At 41.7% G+C, this 13,873-nt stretch overlaps 1 protein-coding gene and 1 long non-coding RNA gene across 3 annotated transcripts in view; one reads left to right on the top strand and one right to left on the bottom strand.

The window, feature by feature from the left end:
• LOC116103185 overlaps positions 1-13,873 on the top strand; it is a 102,463-nt gene that overhangs the window by 26,431 nt on the left and 62,159 nt on the right. The window lies entirely within an intron of this gene.
• On the bottom strand, positions 3,529-4,610 carry LOC116103180 (olfactory receptor 13A1-like). The gene has a single exon (XM_031388734.1). It carries the CDS (start codon positions 4,522-4,524, stop codon positions 3,586-3,588), a length of 939 nt encoding a protein of 312 aa, XP_031244594.1. The 5' UTR covers positions 4,525-4,610; the 3' UTR covers positions 3,529-3,585.

Here is a 13,873-nt window from a genome sequence, read left to right as displayed (position 1 = left end):
ATCGATATTCATAAGGGAAATTGGTCTGAAGTTTTCTATCTTCGTTAGGTCTTTGTGTGGTTTAGGTAAAAGAGTAATTTTGGCTTAATAGAACGAATTGGGTAGAATGCCTTCAGTTTCTATTTTGTTGAATAGTTTGAGGAGTATTGGTATTAGGTCTTCTTTGAAGGTTTGATAAAACTCTGCACTAAACCTGTCTGGTCCTGGGCTTTTTTTTGGTTGGGAGACTATTAATGACTGTTTCTATTTCCTTAGCAGATATGGGACTGTTTAGATTGTTGATCTGATCTTGATTTAACTTTGGTACCTGGTATCTTTCTAGAAAATTGTCCATTTCATCCAGGTTTTCCAGTTTTGTTGAGTATAGGCTTTTGTAGTAGGATCTAATGATTTTCTGGATTTCCTCAGTGTCTGTTGTTATGTTGTCATTTCTCCTTTAATTGTTGCTTCCTGGTTTTTTTGTTTTGTTTTTGTTTTTGTTTTTGTAGTTAGAGCTGGCATTCCGTTCATGTGGTGTTGGATTATGTCAAAGGCTTTTTCGGCATGTAATGAGATGCTCATGTGTTTTTATTTCTTTTAGTTTGTTTATATGGTGGATTATGTTGATGGATTTTCACATATTGAACCACTCCTGCATCCCTGGGATGATGTCTATTTGTTCATGGTGGATGTTGTGTTCTTAGACTCAGTTTATGAGTATTTTATTTAGTATTTTTGCATCAATGCTCATAATGGAAAATGGTCTGAAACTCTTTTTATTTATTGAGTTTTTGTGTGGTTTAAGTATCTAGGTGACTGTGTCATTATAGAATGAATTAGATAACATTACTTCTGTTTTTATTTTGTGAAATAGGTTGAGAAGTATTGGCATTAGCTCTTCTTTGAAAGTATGGTAGAATTCTGTACTAAAACCATCTGGCCCTGGACTTTTCTTTTGGTTGGAAGACTTTTTTTTTTTTTTTTTTAGATATTTTCCTTATTTGCATGTCATATGATTTCTCCTTCCCCAGTTTCTCCTCCAAAAACCAACCAAACAAACAAAAACAACAAGAACAAACCCCTGTTGCCTCCCCCCTCCCCATGCTTGCCACGCCACCCTCTCCCACTTATTGGCCCTGGCATTCCCCTACACTGGGGCACAGAACCTGGTTGAAAAACTTTTAATGACTGCTTCTATTTCCTTAGGGGGTTATAGGACTATCTAGATACTTTACATGATCTTGATTTAACTTTGGTAAGTAGTATCTTTCTAGAAATCATCTATTTCATTTGGATTTTCCAATTTTGTGGAGTATAGACTTTTGAAGTAAGAGCTAATCGTTTTTTGAAATTCCTCAGTGTCTGTTGATATGTCTCCTTTTTCATTTCTGATTTTTTTTTTCATTTTGCTTCTTTGAGTCTGGGCTCTAGCGAAGGGATAAGGACACTAACCCACCCAAAAAAACTTTGACCTAAAATGTGCCCTACCTACAGGATGTGCAGGGACAAAGATAGAACATAGATGGAGGGAATGGCCAACCAATGACTGGTTTAACTTGAGAGCCATCACATGGACAAGAACAAATCCCTACTAATAATACTGTTTTGCTCACAGACAGGAGCCTAAAATAACTGTCTTCTGAGAGGCTCCACTCAGCAGCCAATGGAAACAAATGTAAAGAACCACAGCCAAACATTTGATGGAGCTTAGGGAGTCTTGTGGAAGAGTTGGCAGAATAATTGATGAACCCAAAGAGGACATGGAATCCACATGAAGACCAACAGAGTCAAGTAACCTGGACCAGTGGGGGCTCCCAGAGTCTCAACCACCAACCAAAGGGCAAGCATGTGGTGAACCTACCCTGCCCCCACCTGCCACATGTATGTGCAGATGTGCAGCTTGGTCTTCATATGGGTCCCCCAAGAACTGGAGCTGGGGCTGTCCCTGACTCAGTTGCCTGCCTGTGGCTCATGTTTCCCTAATTTTACCACCTTGTCTGATCTCGGTGTGTCAGGAGAAGTAAGTGCTTAGTCCTTCAGTGACTCCATGTATGTGGGGCTTAGGGTGGAGGTGATACTCAGAGGAGTATGGGCGGGAGGAATGGGTGGAGGATCTGTATGAGGGATTACTGGAAGGAGAGGGGTTCTGATATTGCAGTGTAAAGGGAATATACACAATAAATTAAAAAAGGAAAAGAAAAATATAAGGTTGAGCTTGACAGCCACTGATGCCTACAGAACCACCCCTGATCCAAATACAGAGAGGTGTGACCAGAGCCAGACCCTGGCACAATAGCCCTTTCTAGACACAATGACACCTCAAGAGTTTGCTTAGTCACATTACTGACTTAGACACCAGGGCTGGTGTGTTTTCTGAACTGCTTATCCTGGAGGGTCACTACTATATTGTGTTATATGTCATAGGTAATGCTAATATGATATAAGGCATATCTCACAATAAGAGGACATATATGAGATATATGCATGTATATGTGTTTGCAGCTATTTGTATACTTGTGTTTGGATGACTATCAGTTGTTCTGTAGTTTAAATTATAATAATATGACTAATACCATAAGAAATGGCATTAAACATGACTTGGAGGTGAAGCAAATAATATACACAGCTAGAATAAACCAAGTCAATATTTCATATGTATTATTCATCATTATCACCATAATTTTTTGTGTGTATGCTTTTTGTTTTGTTTTGGTATTGTTTCTTCTTATTGGTTTGGGCCTTGTACATTTTGTTTGCTAGAGAGAAGGAGAAGTGCAAGTATTCAGTAGATAGGTAAGAAGTAGGAGGGTAGGATCTGAAAAGAGTTGTATGAGAGGAAACAAGATGGTTAAATGATGTATGTGTAAGAAGGTTTTAACCTAGCATTGCTGACTATGCTCTATTTTTGGTTGATTTATTTATAGAGTGAGTAAGGCTTCTACTTTAGTTCTTGCATTCATTTAGTTTTCCCAAATGTCTTTGTTGGAAATAATTAATCTTTCCCATGAATTTGATTGTTTTCAATGTCATAAGTATGCTGTGTGACATATGTGACTTCACTTTAAACTTAAACTTTACCTCAGTTCCATAGATTACCTCTTTCTCCATGCTATCTGACTCACAGAGCTCATAGGAAACTGAAATGGAGAATAGAAGACATGCAACTTTGGTTTTCCCAAGACACTGTGGCCATGCTGGTCTGTCAAGTTTCCTTATGAAGTTTAGGCTTATTAGCCATAGCTCTGAAATAAGCATCTGTTATGTTTAACAGAGAGTCCCTGCATGAAATGCTTTTGTTTTGTGAAAATCACCATTGACACTCACTGAAAATCTTCCAGTCCAGGAACATGGCACCTCCGTTTAGATAAACTTTAGTTATATTTGAAATAGTTTATATTTACATGGAAATGATGCTTGAGTGTTTTGTTTACATTGCCTTTCAGAATTTTGTTGATTTTGAGGTTATAGTGAGTGGAATTGTCCAGTCCTTGCATCAGACAAAGGTTTTCTAAAACAATAGTAGGGACACCCCACTCCATGAGACTACGCTCAGGAAAGCATGTTTAGGAGGAGTCCAGATCAGGAGAATATTCTGTACATCTCCACCTACTTGGGGAAAGAGGGCAAGAGTCTTCCCAGTGCAAGCTTGACATCCTTGTTCCTCAGTGTGTAGATGAGGGGGTTGAGGGTTGGGCTGAGGATTGAGTACAACACTGAGGTAACTTTGCTTCTTTCTGGGCTGTAGCTGGAAGCAGGACTGACATAGGCACAGAACACAGATGAGTAGTACACAGAGACCACGATGAGGTGGGATGAACAAGTAGAAAAGGCCTTCCTCTTGCCCTCAGCAGAACGCATGCGCAGGATGCTGGCAATGATGCAGCCATAGGATAACAGGGTTAGCACAAAGTTGATGCATCCATAAAAGGCATCTGCTACAAGAGTCATAATGCTGTTTATGTATGTGGGGCTACAGGAGAGAAGGAGGAGTGGGGGGATCTCACAGAAGAAGTGGGTGATGACCTTTGGGCCACAGAATGACAGCCGTGTCATCAGACCAGTGTGCACAGATGCATTCAGAGCACAGATGGACCATACACCCACAGCCAGAGTCCCACACAGCTGTGGGCTCATCCTAGAACTGTAGTGCAGGGGAAAGCAGATGGCCACGTAACGGTCATAGGCCATGACTGTGAGCAGCAGCAGCTCTGAAGACAAGGACCACAGAAGGAAGAAGAGCTGGGCCATGCACCCCTTGAAGGAGATGGTGTTTTCCTCAGACACTAGGCCAATCAGGGCCTTAGGAAGCACAGAGGAGGTGCACACAATGTCCATGGTGGCCAGGTTGCACAGGAAAAAGTACATGGGACTGTGGAGCCCAGTGTTGGAGGTGACCAAAGCAATGATCACAATGTTGCCCATTAGAGCCATCATGTAGAGGGTCAGGAAGCAGCCTGTCAGGAGAAGTCTTAGACTAGCATGTTCTGAAAACCCTTCCAGTATAAACTCTGTCACTCCTGTCTGGTTGGGGCTCAACATCATCATGGAGAATATCTGTTTCACAACTGTTTCTGTTAGCTTCTTAGAAAATATCAGTTTACCACTGTAAAGTCTGGTTTCCAACCTTGAGAACTTCAAATTTCCCTGATGTCAGAAAGGGAAAGAATGAATGCATTTCCTTTATGGAAGCCTCTTGTCTTTTGTTGTCTGTAGCACACCATTAGAAACCACATGTATTTCATTTACTTTTCTTTCCTATTTAGAAACCCTCACTTCACTGCTTTGAATCAGGAGTTACAACTGCTCCTCCCTCATCTTCTTGACTATGTGGCAAGAGTGAAGTATCCTCACTCAGGACCTGCCTGTGCTTTACTTCCCTGTCAGCAGTAAGCCATGTGTTCTGGGGACAGTGCTTGGTGGCACAGCTTTTCTGTTTACCTCTACAGCAGGTGTTCTCCACATGATAACAATTTTGGTTGGACACACTGAGATCACTTTTGTACATTCTTCTACACCCAGCCTCTTAGGTTTCCAGGCACTTGGGTCTTTTATGATATTTTGAGTGGTTGCTTTATTACACATTTCAATCTGATAATGTCATTTCCCATGGCCACATAGCTATGTATTTTCTGAATTTTAGTCACTGTGATATGTGGCTTCTACTGTGATTGACACTGCCCTAACTCTATCATACTTCAAATCTATCATCCTGGAGAACATTTCTCAAATTATAGACCTATAAATCCATCATACTTTTGTGGCCTTTTATGTCTCAATGAATCACAGGAACTTCAAAGTCAACGTTCCCACAGCTGAAGTCATTACTACCGTTTACAGATGTTTCTGTGTACTCTCAATGTCCTTATACAGAAGTTCACCCTCAGTTACTCAGTGTTTCTTGAAGGTTTTCTTTGGATCACAGATCCATCTCTCTGACTCATTATCTTGTAGCCTGTGCAGTTGGTAGGTCCTGAGTAGAGTTCTGGTCTATGAGTCAAGAATCGTGCTCTACATCTTCTTACCTCCCTCATCAACTGGTCCTCTAAGTCTATAACTATAGCTTTCCCAACATTATAACTCATGTTCCTAATGTTTTCAGCTGGTTCATATTTTCTGTGTTCTTGTAATTTTTAACTTTGCTAGTTTCCTCCTCTATCACTCAAGGAGTACAGTGTGTACACCTTAAAATAATTCATCCTTGGCTCCTATAATTCACTATATTTTTCCTAATTCTTCAGCAAAATATACTCTATAATGACACAGAATGCTCATCTGACACCTCCATTAGTCATTTCCATAGGTTCCCTCACAAGTTCATATATGAACTCACTCTACCCTACTTAAAAACCTGTTTGTGGCAATTATTTTCAGTGTTACTTCATTTTTTGATCATATTTATCTCATGTATTTTTCCATAGTAGTGTTCACAACCTATTACTTACTAGCTTAATAGTAAGTGTTGAATTTTAATCATTATGTGTGCCTCTATTTTAAACTAGAGATACTCAAATGAAGCATTTCACCTTTGGAACCATGTGGACATTGTTATGTCTGACCACTTCTCTTCATCTCCCTCCTATCCTATTGTACTAGAGAACATCAATGAATAGTTTGATATTGCACGTGTTTCTACAGAAACAAAATTATAAAAGCGAATCTTTTTAATTTTTTTTATTTGGCAATTTCTTGATCTGGCTAGCTAATTTAACTAAATCTGAAATTGTGAAATTCCTTTTTTATATCCTCTATAATATATGTGTAATACTAATTTCCATTCCCAGGGTGTACCTCCCTCAGAGTACAGAAAGTGTTGATAAAGATGGATCTTAGGCTGAGCTAGAGGGAAATATTTAATATGAATTGAAACTTGTGGAAAACCTGTGTTATCTGGTAGATTTCTCCTAACATCAATAGCACAGGCTGACTTGAAAACCTTCAGAAGCTGAGCCTCAATTGGGAGCAAAGCAGCTGAGGATTCTCACTGGGGTTGTGAACTAGAGTGTCTGCAGATGCCATGGTCAGGGTAGCAAAAGTGGCCAAGGAAGCGTCTACCCCTCCAGCTCTGTTACCACAGCTCCCCATTATGGCCATTTTTCTTGATACTTAATTTTAGACAGCTGTAATTGTTTCTTTAAGTGACTCCCATTCATGCTAGCCTTGATTTGAAGCAGATAGGGCAAGGCTAACTCCAGAAGGCTGGACTGATGTTTTCAATTAAAGATGAAGAGCGTTTTCTGACCCCAGAATAGTGGACTTAGACAACAGGTTAGTAAATCTCTTTTGTGGTATTTTTTCCACCATTCTCTATGGATACCACAGACCAAAAAGGGGAACATTAAAAGTCCTATCTCATCATCAATATAAATCTTTGATTTATTTAAATTTGTTAGTTTCATTTCATAATTAGTAGGAATACTGTGGGAGAATGAACACATCCAGTTATGACTATAAGGCAAAAATAATGGACATGAGTAAACTCTTTGATCATGATTAGAAACTAGACATTTTGCTGTTGTACAATGGAGCAGGAAACCAAATCTTTCTATCATATTCTGTTTTCTGGGTTCTTCATCAAACCCAGGATTTGTTGAGAACCTAACCTTTCTGTTTTTCTGTCCCTCTGTACTTATTTCCAAAAACTGGAATAAATGTCATTTTTTTAGAGAGTTCTCTTTTGCTTGGGAGTGCCATTGTTATCTTGTGAAAGAAGTCTTCACTCACCTGTTTCTGTCCCAGTGAATTGAGGTGACAGATGGCTCCCACACAGTGACCACTGTGCTGAGCACTGAATGTCCTCTCCTGCAAGCACCAAGTCTTTTGTCCTTCTGAAGCTCTGTCTTCCTTTGTGTTGAGTGTCAATTGACCTTCATAAATTTCAGTGATTATCTGAGACCAGGGGCAAATGTTTGTCCTGGTGCCTCTTGGGATAGAAACCCAAGGACAAATCTCTTAAGATCAATTAAAAAAACTCTTGGCTTCATAAACCCCAAATCCCTGAAGACTGGTGTGGAAGAGTGTGGTCAGAAGAGTCTCATAGGTAGGAACACTTCCTCCTCCACAACCACCCTTCAACACTACACACGCATCTCCCAGAATGTCTTGGTATTCTCATGTTCTGTGCGGAAGGTCTCACCATGGTATTAATAGATGCCTTTGAACTCTGCTGAGAGTACTTCATGTAAACTAGAAATATGCAATGGATTTATTCTAAGTATGTTTTACTTTCTATGCCTCCCTTCCAAGCCTTCAATATATTGTTATGAATTAATGTTCCTTCAGTATGTCCAGTCCATTCTCTTTGCTACATTTTAAATCCCTGAGAATATGCACAGAGGTAGCATCACACAGACGGAATAGGCATAGTTGCTGAATATAGATGAATGCACACATATGCATTTAATAACTATTAGTAAATAAAATACAGCCATGAATTTAGAGAAGAGTGGGGGAGGCAACCCCCAATCCTGAATCTCAGTATTTTCATCTGGTCAATGGTAAGAGACACCAGTCAAAATTTACAACACTAGTGTCAGTTTGAGTCTGAGGTATGGAGGAGCCACATGTTTGGGGGCTCTGAGGATCTCAGATACTTTCCATTTTCATAACTTTGCTTGGCTGGTCATATCCATCTTTAGATGGAAATTATGAATGTAAGTTGTGATCCTTGCTCCCTTGGTAATCATGGGTGTTGTTAAAATCACAGTGTATGATACATTTCAGGAAGGTCCCAGGGTTCTTCTAGACAGGCAGTGGACCTACACCAAGTTCCCAGGTTCAATGTGTGCTGGTTCAGCCAAAGGCGGAGCAGGCAATGGGGGTGATAGATGAGTCTGGACACCTCAGGTAGTCTGCTGCAATGCTTGTAGGGACTTGAAGAAGGAATACTTAGACATTGCAATAGTCTGTGTTCTTCCCTTGCAGGAATAAGTGGAGATGGGCAACAAATAAGTAAGGCTTTAGTAACTACTTTGGAGCTTTTTGAAGAAGAAAAGCGTCTCATTTTGAAATAGTATTTTTTAAAATTTTTGCAGCATATCCTTTTTTATTAGATATTTTCTTTATTTATATGTCATATGATTTCTCCTTTCTCAGTTCCCCTCCAAACAAACAAACAAACAAACAAACAAAAGCAACAAGAACAAACCCCTGTTGCCTGCCCCCTCCCCATGCTTGGCACCCCACCCTCTCCCACTTATTGGCCCTGGCATTCCCCTACACTGGGGCATAGAACCTTCACAGGGCCGAGGGCCTCTCCTTCCGATGATGACCGACTTGGCCATCTTCTACTATACACGTGCTGCCAGAACGATCAGTCCTACCATGCATATAGTTCTTGGTGGTTGAGTCCCTGGGAGCTCTGAGGGTACTAATTAGTTCATATTGTTGTTTGTCCTAGAGGGCTGCAAACCCTTCAGCTCCTTTGGTCTTTTCTCTAAGTCCTTCACTGGGGACCCTGTAGAAATAGTATTTTCAAAACCTAACAAATATTGGCCGTTAAATCTTGTCAGAGTTTCTTCAGTGAGGCCCAACTCCCAGAGTTCCCTGGACTGATTTTCTGTTGCTGACAGCCAATAGGTGCTTGTTTTTTCTCTTCTTGGGTTCACGTGGGTGCAGGCAACAAAGCAGTGGATAATTTGTTCAATTACAAACTTTCATCTGGTGATGTAGAAAGTACCTGTTTATGATTAACTATTTCAATCTGGTTTATCCCAGGTGTGTACTTTGATGGATTTGAGGGAGCAGGCATGGTCTCTCTGGTAGGATAGGGTGTCCATTTGTTGGTGTCCTGCTGTCTGGCCCAATTTTCTTCCTCACTTGTGTATGTAGGATGTTATAGTAGGTCTGGCTCAGGCAGGAGGTTGAAAATTGAGGTTGAGCCTAATGTTTGCAGTGGCCCCACTGGCCATGTGGCTGCTATTTTTTTTCCTGTGGTTCCAGCCAGTCTGTTGCTGCAGGCTTCAACTGAGATCCTTTTTTTGGTGTCTTGAACAATGGATAATAGCAAGAATTTCCTGCAGAGAAATAGTTGTTTCTAGGGCAGAGATCTCTTCTTTGTTTTTTATCTCTTTTCCTGAGGAAGACAGCAGACCCTGCTCCTGGGATAAAGTACCACAGGCATGTGCAGTGACAAAGACCTGCTGGCTATCAAGTAGAGGTGTTGACTGCATGATGATTTTCCCATCATAGTGCCTGGGTCAAGGCTACATGTTCTGCCTTTTAGGCTGGTGTCCCTTGAGGACTAAACTGGGCCCAGGTTACTTTAGTATCACCACAGCATATGGGATCCCTTCTTGTACATAACTGCTTCCATTGGGAAGCATCCTGCCATCCTGAGTTGAACAACAATTGGTGGCAGATGTGAGGCCAGTCTAGGGATATTGGGAACTTTAATATTAATTCTGTTAGAAGGTGATATGCCCTCTCCCAGTTTCTTAGTATTCTTCTTTGCTATTTTATATTCTGATAAGGAGCCAGTCCCTAGGATGACTGGGTATGAACTTCTTAGGTCTTATCTTATTTAGGGTTTTACTGCTGTGAAGAGACACCATGACCAAAGCAACTCTTTTTTTTTTTTTTTTTGAGACAGGGTTTCTCTGTGTAGCTCTGGCTGTCCTGGAACTCATTCTGTAGACCAGGCTGGCCTTGAACTCAGAAATGCGCCTGTCTCTGCCTCCCAAGTGCTGGGATTAAAGGTGTGTACCACCACCACCCGGCCCAAAGCAACTCTTATACAGACAACATTTAGTTAAATCTTACAGGTTCAGAGATTCAGTCCAGTATCATCAAGGCTGGAGCATGGCAACGTCCAGGCAGGCATAGTTCAGGCTGAGCTGAGAGTTCTACATCTTCATCTGAAGGCTGCCAGCAAAATACTTACTTCTAGGAAGTAAGGGTGAGGGTCTTAAGCCCATGCCCACAGTAACACACCTGTTCCAACAAGGCCACACCTACTCCAACAAGGCCACACCTCTAAATAGTGTCACTCCCTGGGCCATGCATATACAAACCATCATAGGTCCATAATGGCTTTTTTCTTACTGAAGATGATGGTGGTACTACATTTCTCCAACAAGACTCTACCATTCATGGATATGGACAAATTTTGCATAATAAGAATAGAGTCAATCAGGAAACTGAAGTAGCTGAAGGATGCCCCATCCCCATGTTGTGAGGATGTGCTAGGCACCTGGTGCCACTAAGGTAAGTGGATGTGTGATGGAGAGGTGGGGAAGATGGAAGAGCAGAAGAGTGCTTGTGGTTTGGTGAGAGGCAAAGCTGGGGACTTGATGACTTGATGCTGATGACAGGAATGAGAGAGGATTGAGGTCAACGAAAGAATATATTGTTGCCCTGTATGTTCAAATGCAATAACTTGGAGCCCCTACAGAGGCAGAACTACTCTGCACCCACATTCCTCAACATGCTACCTACATGTAGTTCTGAATGACTCAGTCTTTGAATTAGACCTCTTTGAAGGACCACCATGTGAATGTTGTGATCTATGTCAAGGCCTGAAGCCATATTGATCTGTGTGGGCCTTGCTGTTCCTCCAAGGTGGGGGGCATTTGTATGTGAGTGGCTTGCACCACCATCTGAGGCTATGATCCTGGTCCCTGGGCACCAGGGCAATATCTGGGTTTGTGGACCTACTCCAGTTAAGGTTTGTGTTGATGTCTGTGGCCTCTGTTTACCACTGAAGGTCATTTGGATATCCATGGTCTATGTTACCACCTGAAGCCATATTGATGAAGCTATCACTAGGGGCTATCCTGACTAAGTGGCCTGCACTGCCACCTGAGGCTATGGTAATGTCTGGGCAGGGCTGCTGCTGAAGATCATGTCTGGGTCTACAATCTTACAGCAGCCAAGGTCTAGGTTGATGTCCATGGCCTGTGTTAACCACTGAAGGCCATGATGATGTCCATGGTCTATGCTGTAGCCTAAAGCCATGTAGATGTCCAAGGTCTGTGGTGTCACCAAGGGGTCACCCCCTTGATGTGAGTGGCTTGTGCTGCCACTTGAGACCTTGCTGTTTGTGGTCCAGGGCTGGCTCTGAGGGCCTTGTTAGGGCCCTTGGTCCTACTGTAGGCAGGGATGGTCTGTACTGTTTCAAGAAACCGCATGGACACTCATGATCTAAGCTTCAGATAACTATAAAGAGCATAGAAGCTACTTTGCCAGTGATATCGATGACTGAAGATGCACAATTGAGAAAGAGGGACATGGAAGACTTACATGACAATGCCTACCCTACCCCAGACACCCTCCCAAAAGGAAGAGCCTAAAAAGGAAGGCATCAATGAGAACTCTTAAACATTGTGATAAGGATACTGAAGTGTAGCTTTTTACAGTTGATGGCTTCTAGCCAGGATACAGGTGGAGAAGCTGTCCATTTCTGAGTGGGACAAAAGGAGTCAGAGTTACTGAGAACTTGTCTTCCGGGAATTGAGTCAGAGACAATGACTATTAGGTACCAAGATGGATGCCTAGCAAAAATAAGAGTTTCTTTAGCCATTACATCACTATGATAGGAGTTCCTAAATAATGAGATGTATGCAGGTATATGTGTGTATGACCGTTTGTATACTTAGTGTTTGGCTGATTATCAGTTGTTCTATAAGTTACAGTCACGAGACTAATAACAGAAGAAGTGGCACAGAACATGTCTTAAAGATGAAGCAAACAGTGTGAAACAAACCAAATGATTCACAGATGTTACTCATTATTGTCACCATAACTGAATGAGAAATCACCTAGGAGATTCCTGAGGGTCACTTCTGTCCATGTCAGTGAGAGTGTTTCCAGAAAGGAATCATTGAAGCAGGGATCCACTCTTTATATGGGTGACACCATCCTAGGGCACTAGAAAGCATGAGCTCAAGGGAAGAGGAGAAAGCCAGTTGAGCACAGGTCTTCCTCTTCTATGTGTTCTGGGCTGCGGTAGTGGGAGGAAGCTTCTCCACTACACAAGCCCATCGCCATGAGGCCCTGCGCACTATAGGCCCAAACAGTCAAGTGGCCGTGGATTGAAGCTTCTGGAACTGTTGCGGGAAATATTTAAAAAGTCGCCATCTTGCCGGGCAGTGGTGGCACACGCCTTTAATCCCAGCACTGGGGAGGCAGAAGCAGGTGGATTTCTGAGTTCGAGGCCAGCCTGGTCTACAGAGTGAGTTCCAGGACAGCCAGGGCTATACAGAGAAACCCTGTCTCAAAAAAACAAAAAACAAAAAACAAAAACCAACCAAACAAACAAAAAGTCGCCATCCCGTGCACTATACCCAGCTACTCTCTGCCTGCCGTCTCTCTGCCTCTTGGCTAGCCCCAGCCCGTGGTCTTCCCAGCTTTGGTTCTTCCCAGCTCTGTTCCTCTGCCTCAGAGCTGCTTGTTCCTTCTCAGCCATCTACCTCCTGTGGCTAGTTGTCACAAATCTCCTTAGCCCAGTAAATCAAAACTCTAGAGGCTTATAATTAATCAGTCAGATTTATATATCAATAAATTCTCAATTCACAAGATGCCCACACAGTAATTTCAGAGCTAATTGATAATGATACAAGCTGCCCACCTAGATAAGACAGATTGTCCTGTAAGTATCCATCCCTTATAAGATATTCATAGCTACCTGTGGCTATTTGAAGTCACGTGGAATCTGGATCATCTTTCTCTTCCTCCATTTTCCTTCTTCTTCCTTCCCTTCTTCCTGTCCCTGTTCTGATTCTGAAACTCTTAGCTCCAACTCCCTTTTTCCTGTCCAATTATAGGCTTTTTGTTGTATTAATATTTAAATTAATTGGGGAAAAATTCTGCTACATGGAACCATGGGACAAAATTAATATTTGGGTCACAAGGATGAATTACTACGCCATATATATTTATATCACAACTGCTGGGGTGGCGCAGCATTTAGGAAGAATACTGCAGTAGGCTGATGAAGGATGGGCGGAGTCTGAAAAGGATTTGACACCTTAGCAGCAACTGTTGCAGATGCTGCCCTTTCTCTGCCTGTTGTCTTCCCACCAATATCTCAGCAGAGGCACAGGTGCACTTCTCCCTCCTCCTCTTTCTTCCTTTCTGTTCTCAGTGTTTTAGCCAAGAGTGGTTGGTCAACACAAAATGGACTCTATCTTTTGTGTGCATGTTTTGGTATCATCTCTTTTATTGGTTTGGGTTTATTTTGCATTTTGCAAAGAGAGAGAAAGAGAGACAGAGAGACACAGATACAGGGATGAAAAGAGACAGAGAGACACTGAGGGATTGAGAGACAGAATGGTTGGATGGGTAGGTAGGATGAGGAAAGATTTGTGGAAGGAGAAAAATATGATTAAAATATGTTATAGGGAAAAATTTGTCTAGGATCCATTCTTTTTTTTTTTTATTTTAGATATTTTCTTTATTT

The sequence above is a fragment of the Mastomys coucha genome, unplaced genomic scaffold (genome assembly GCF_008632895.1).
Source record: "Mastomys coucha isolate ucsf_1 unplaced genomic scaffold, UCSF_Mcou_1 pScaffold21, whole genome shotgun sequence".
Taxonomy (NCBI): Eukaryota; Metazoa; Chordata; class Mammalia; order Rodentia; family Muridae; genus Mastomys; species Mastomys coucha.
This window is presented reverse-complemented; position numbering and strand designations above follow the sequence as displayed.

Coding starts and splice junctions, on each gene's coding strand:
- LOC116103180 (XM_031388734.1), bottom strand. CDS start 4,524: ATGATGATGTTGAGCCCCAACCAGACAGGAGTGACAGAGTTTATACTG.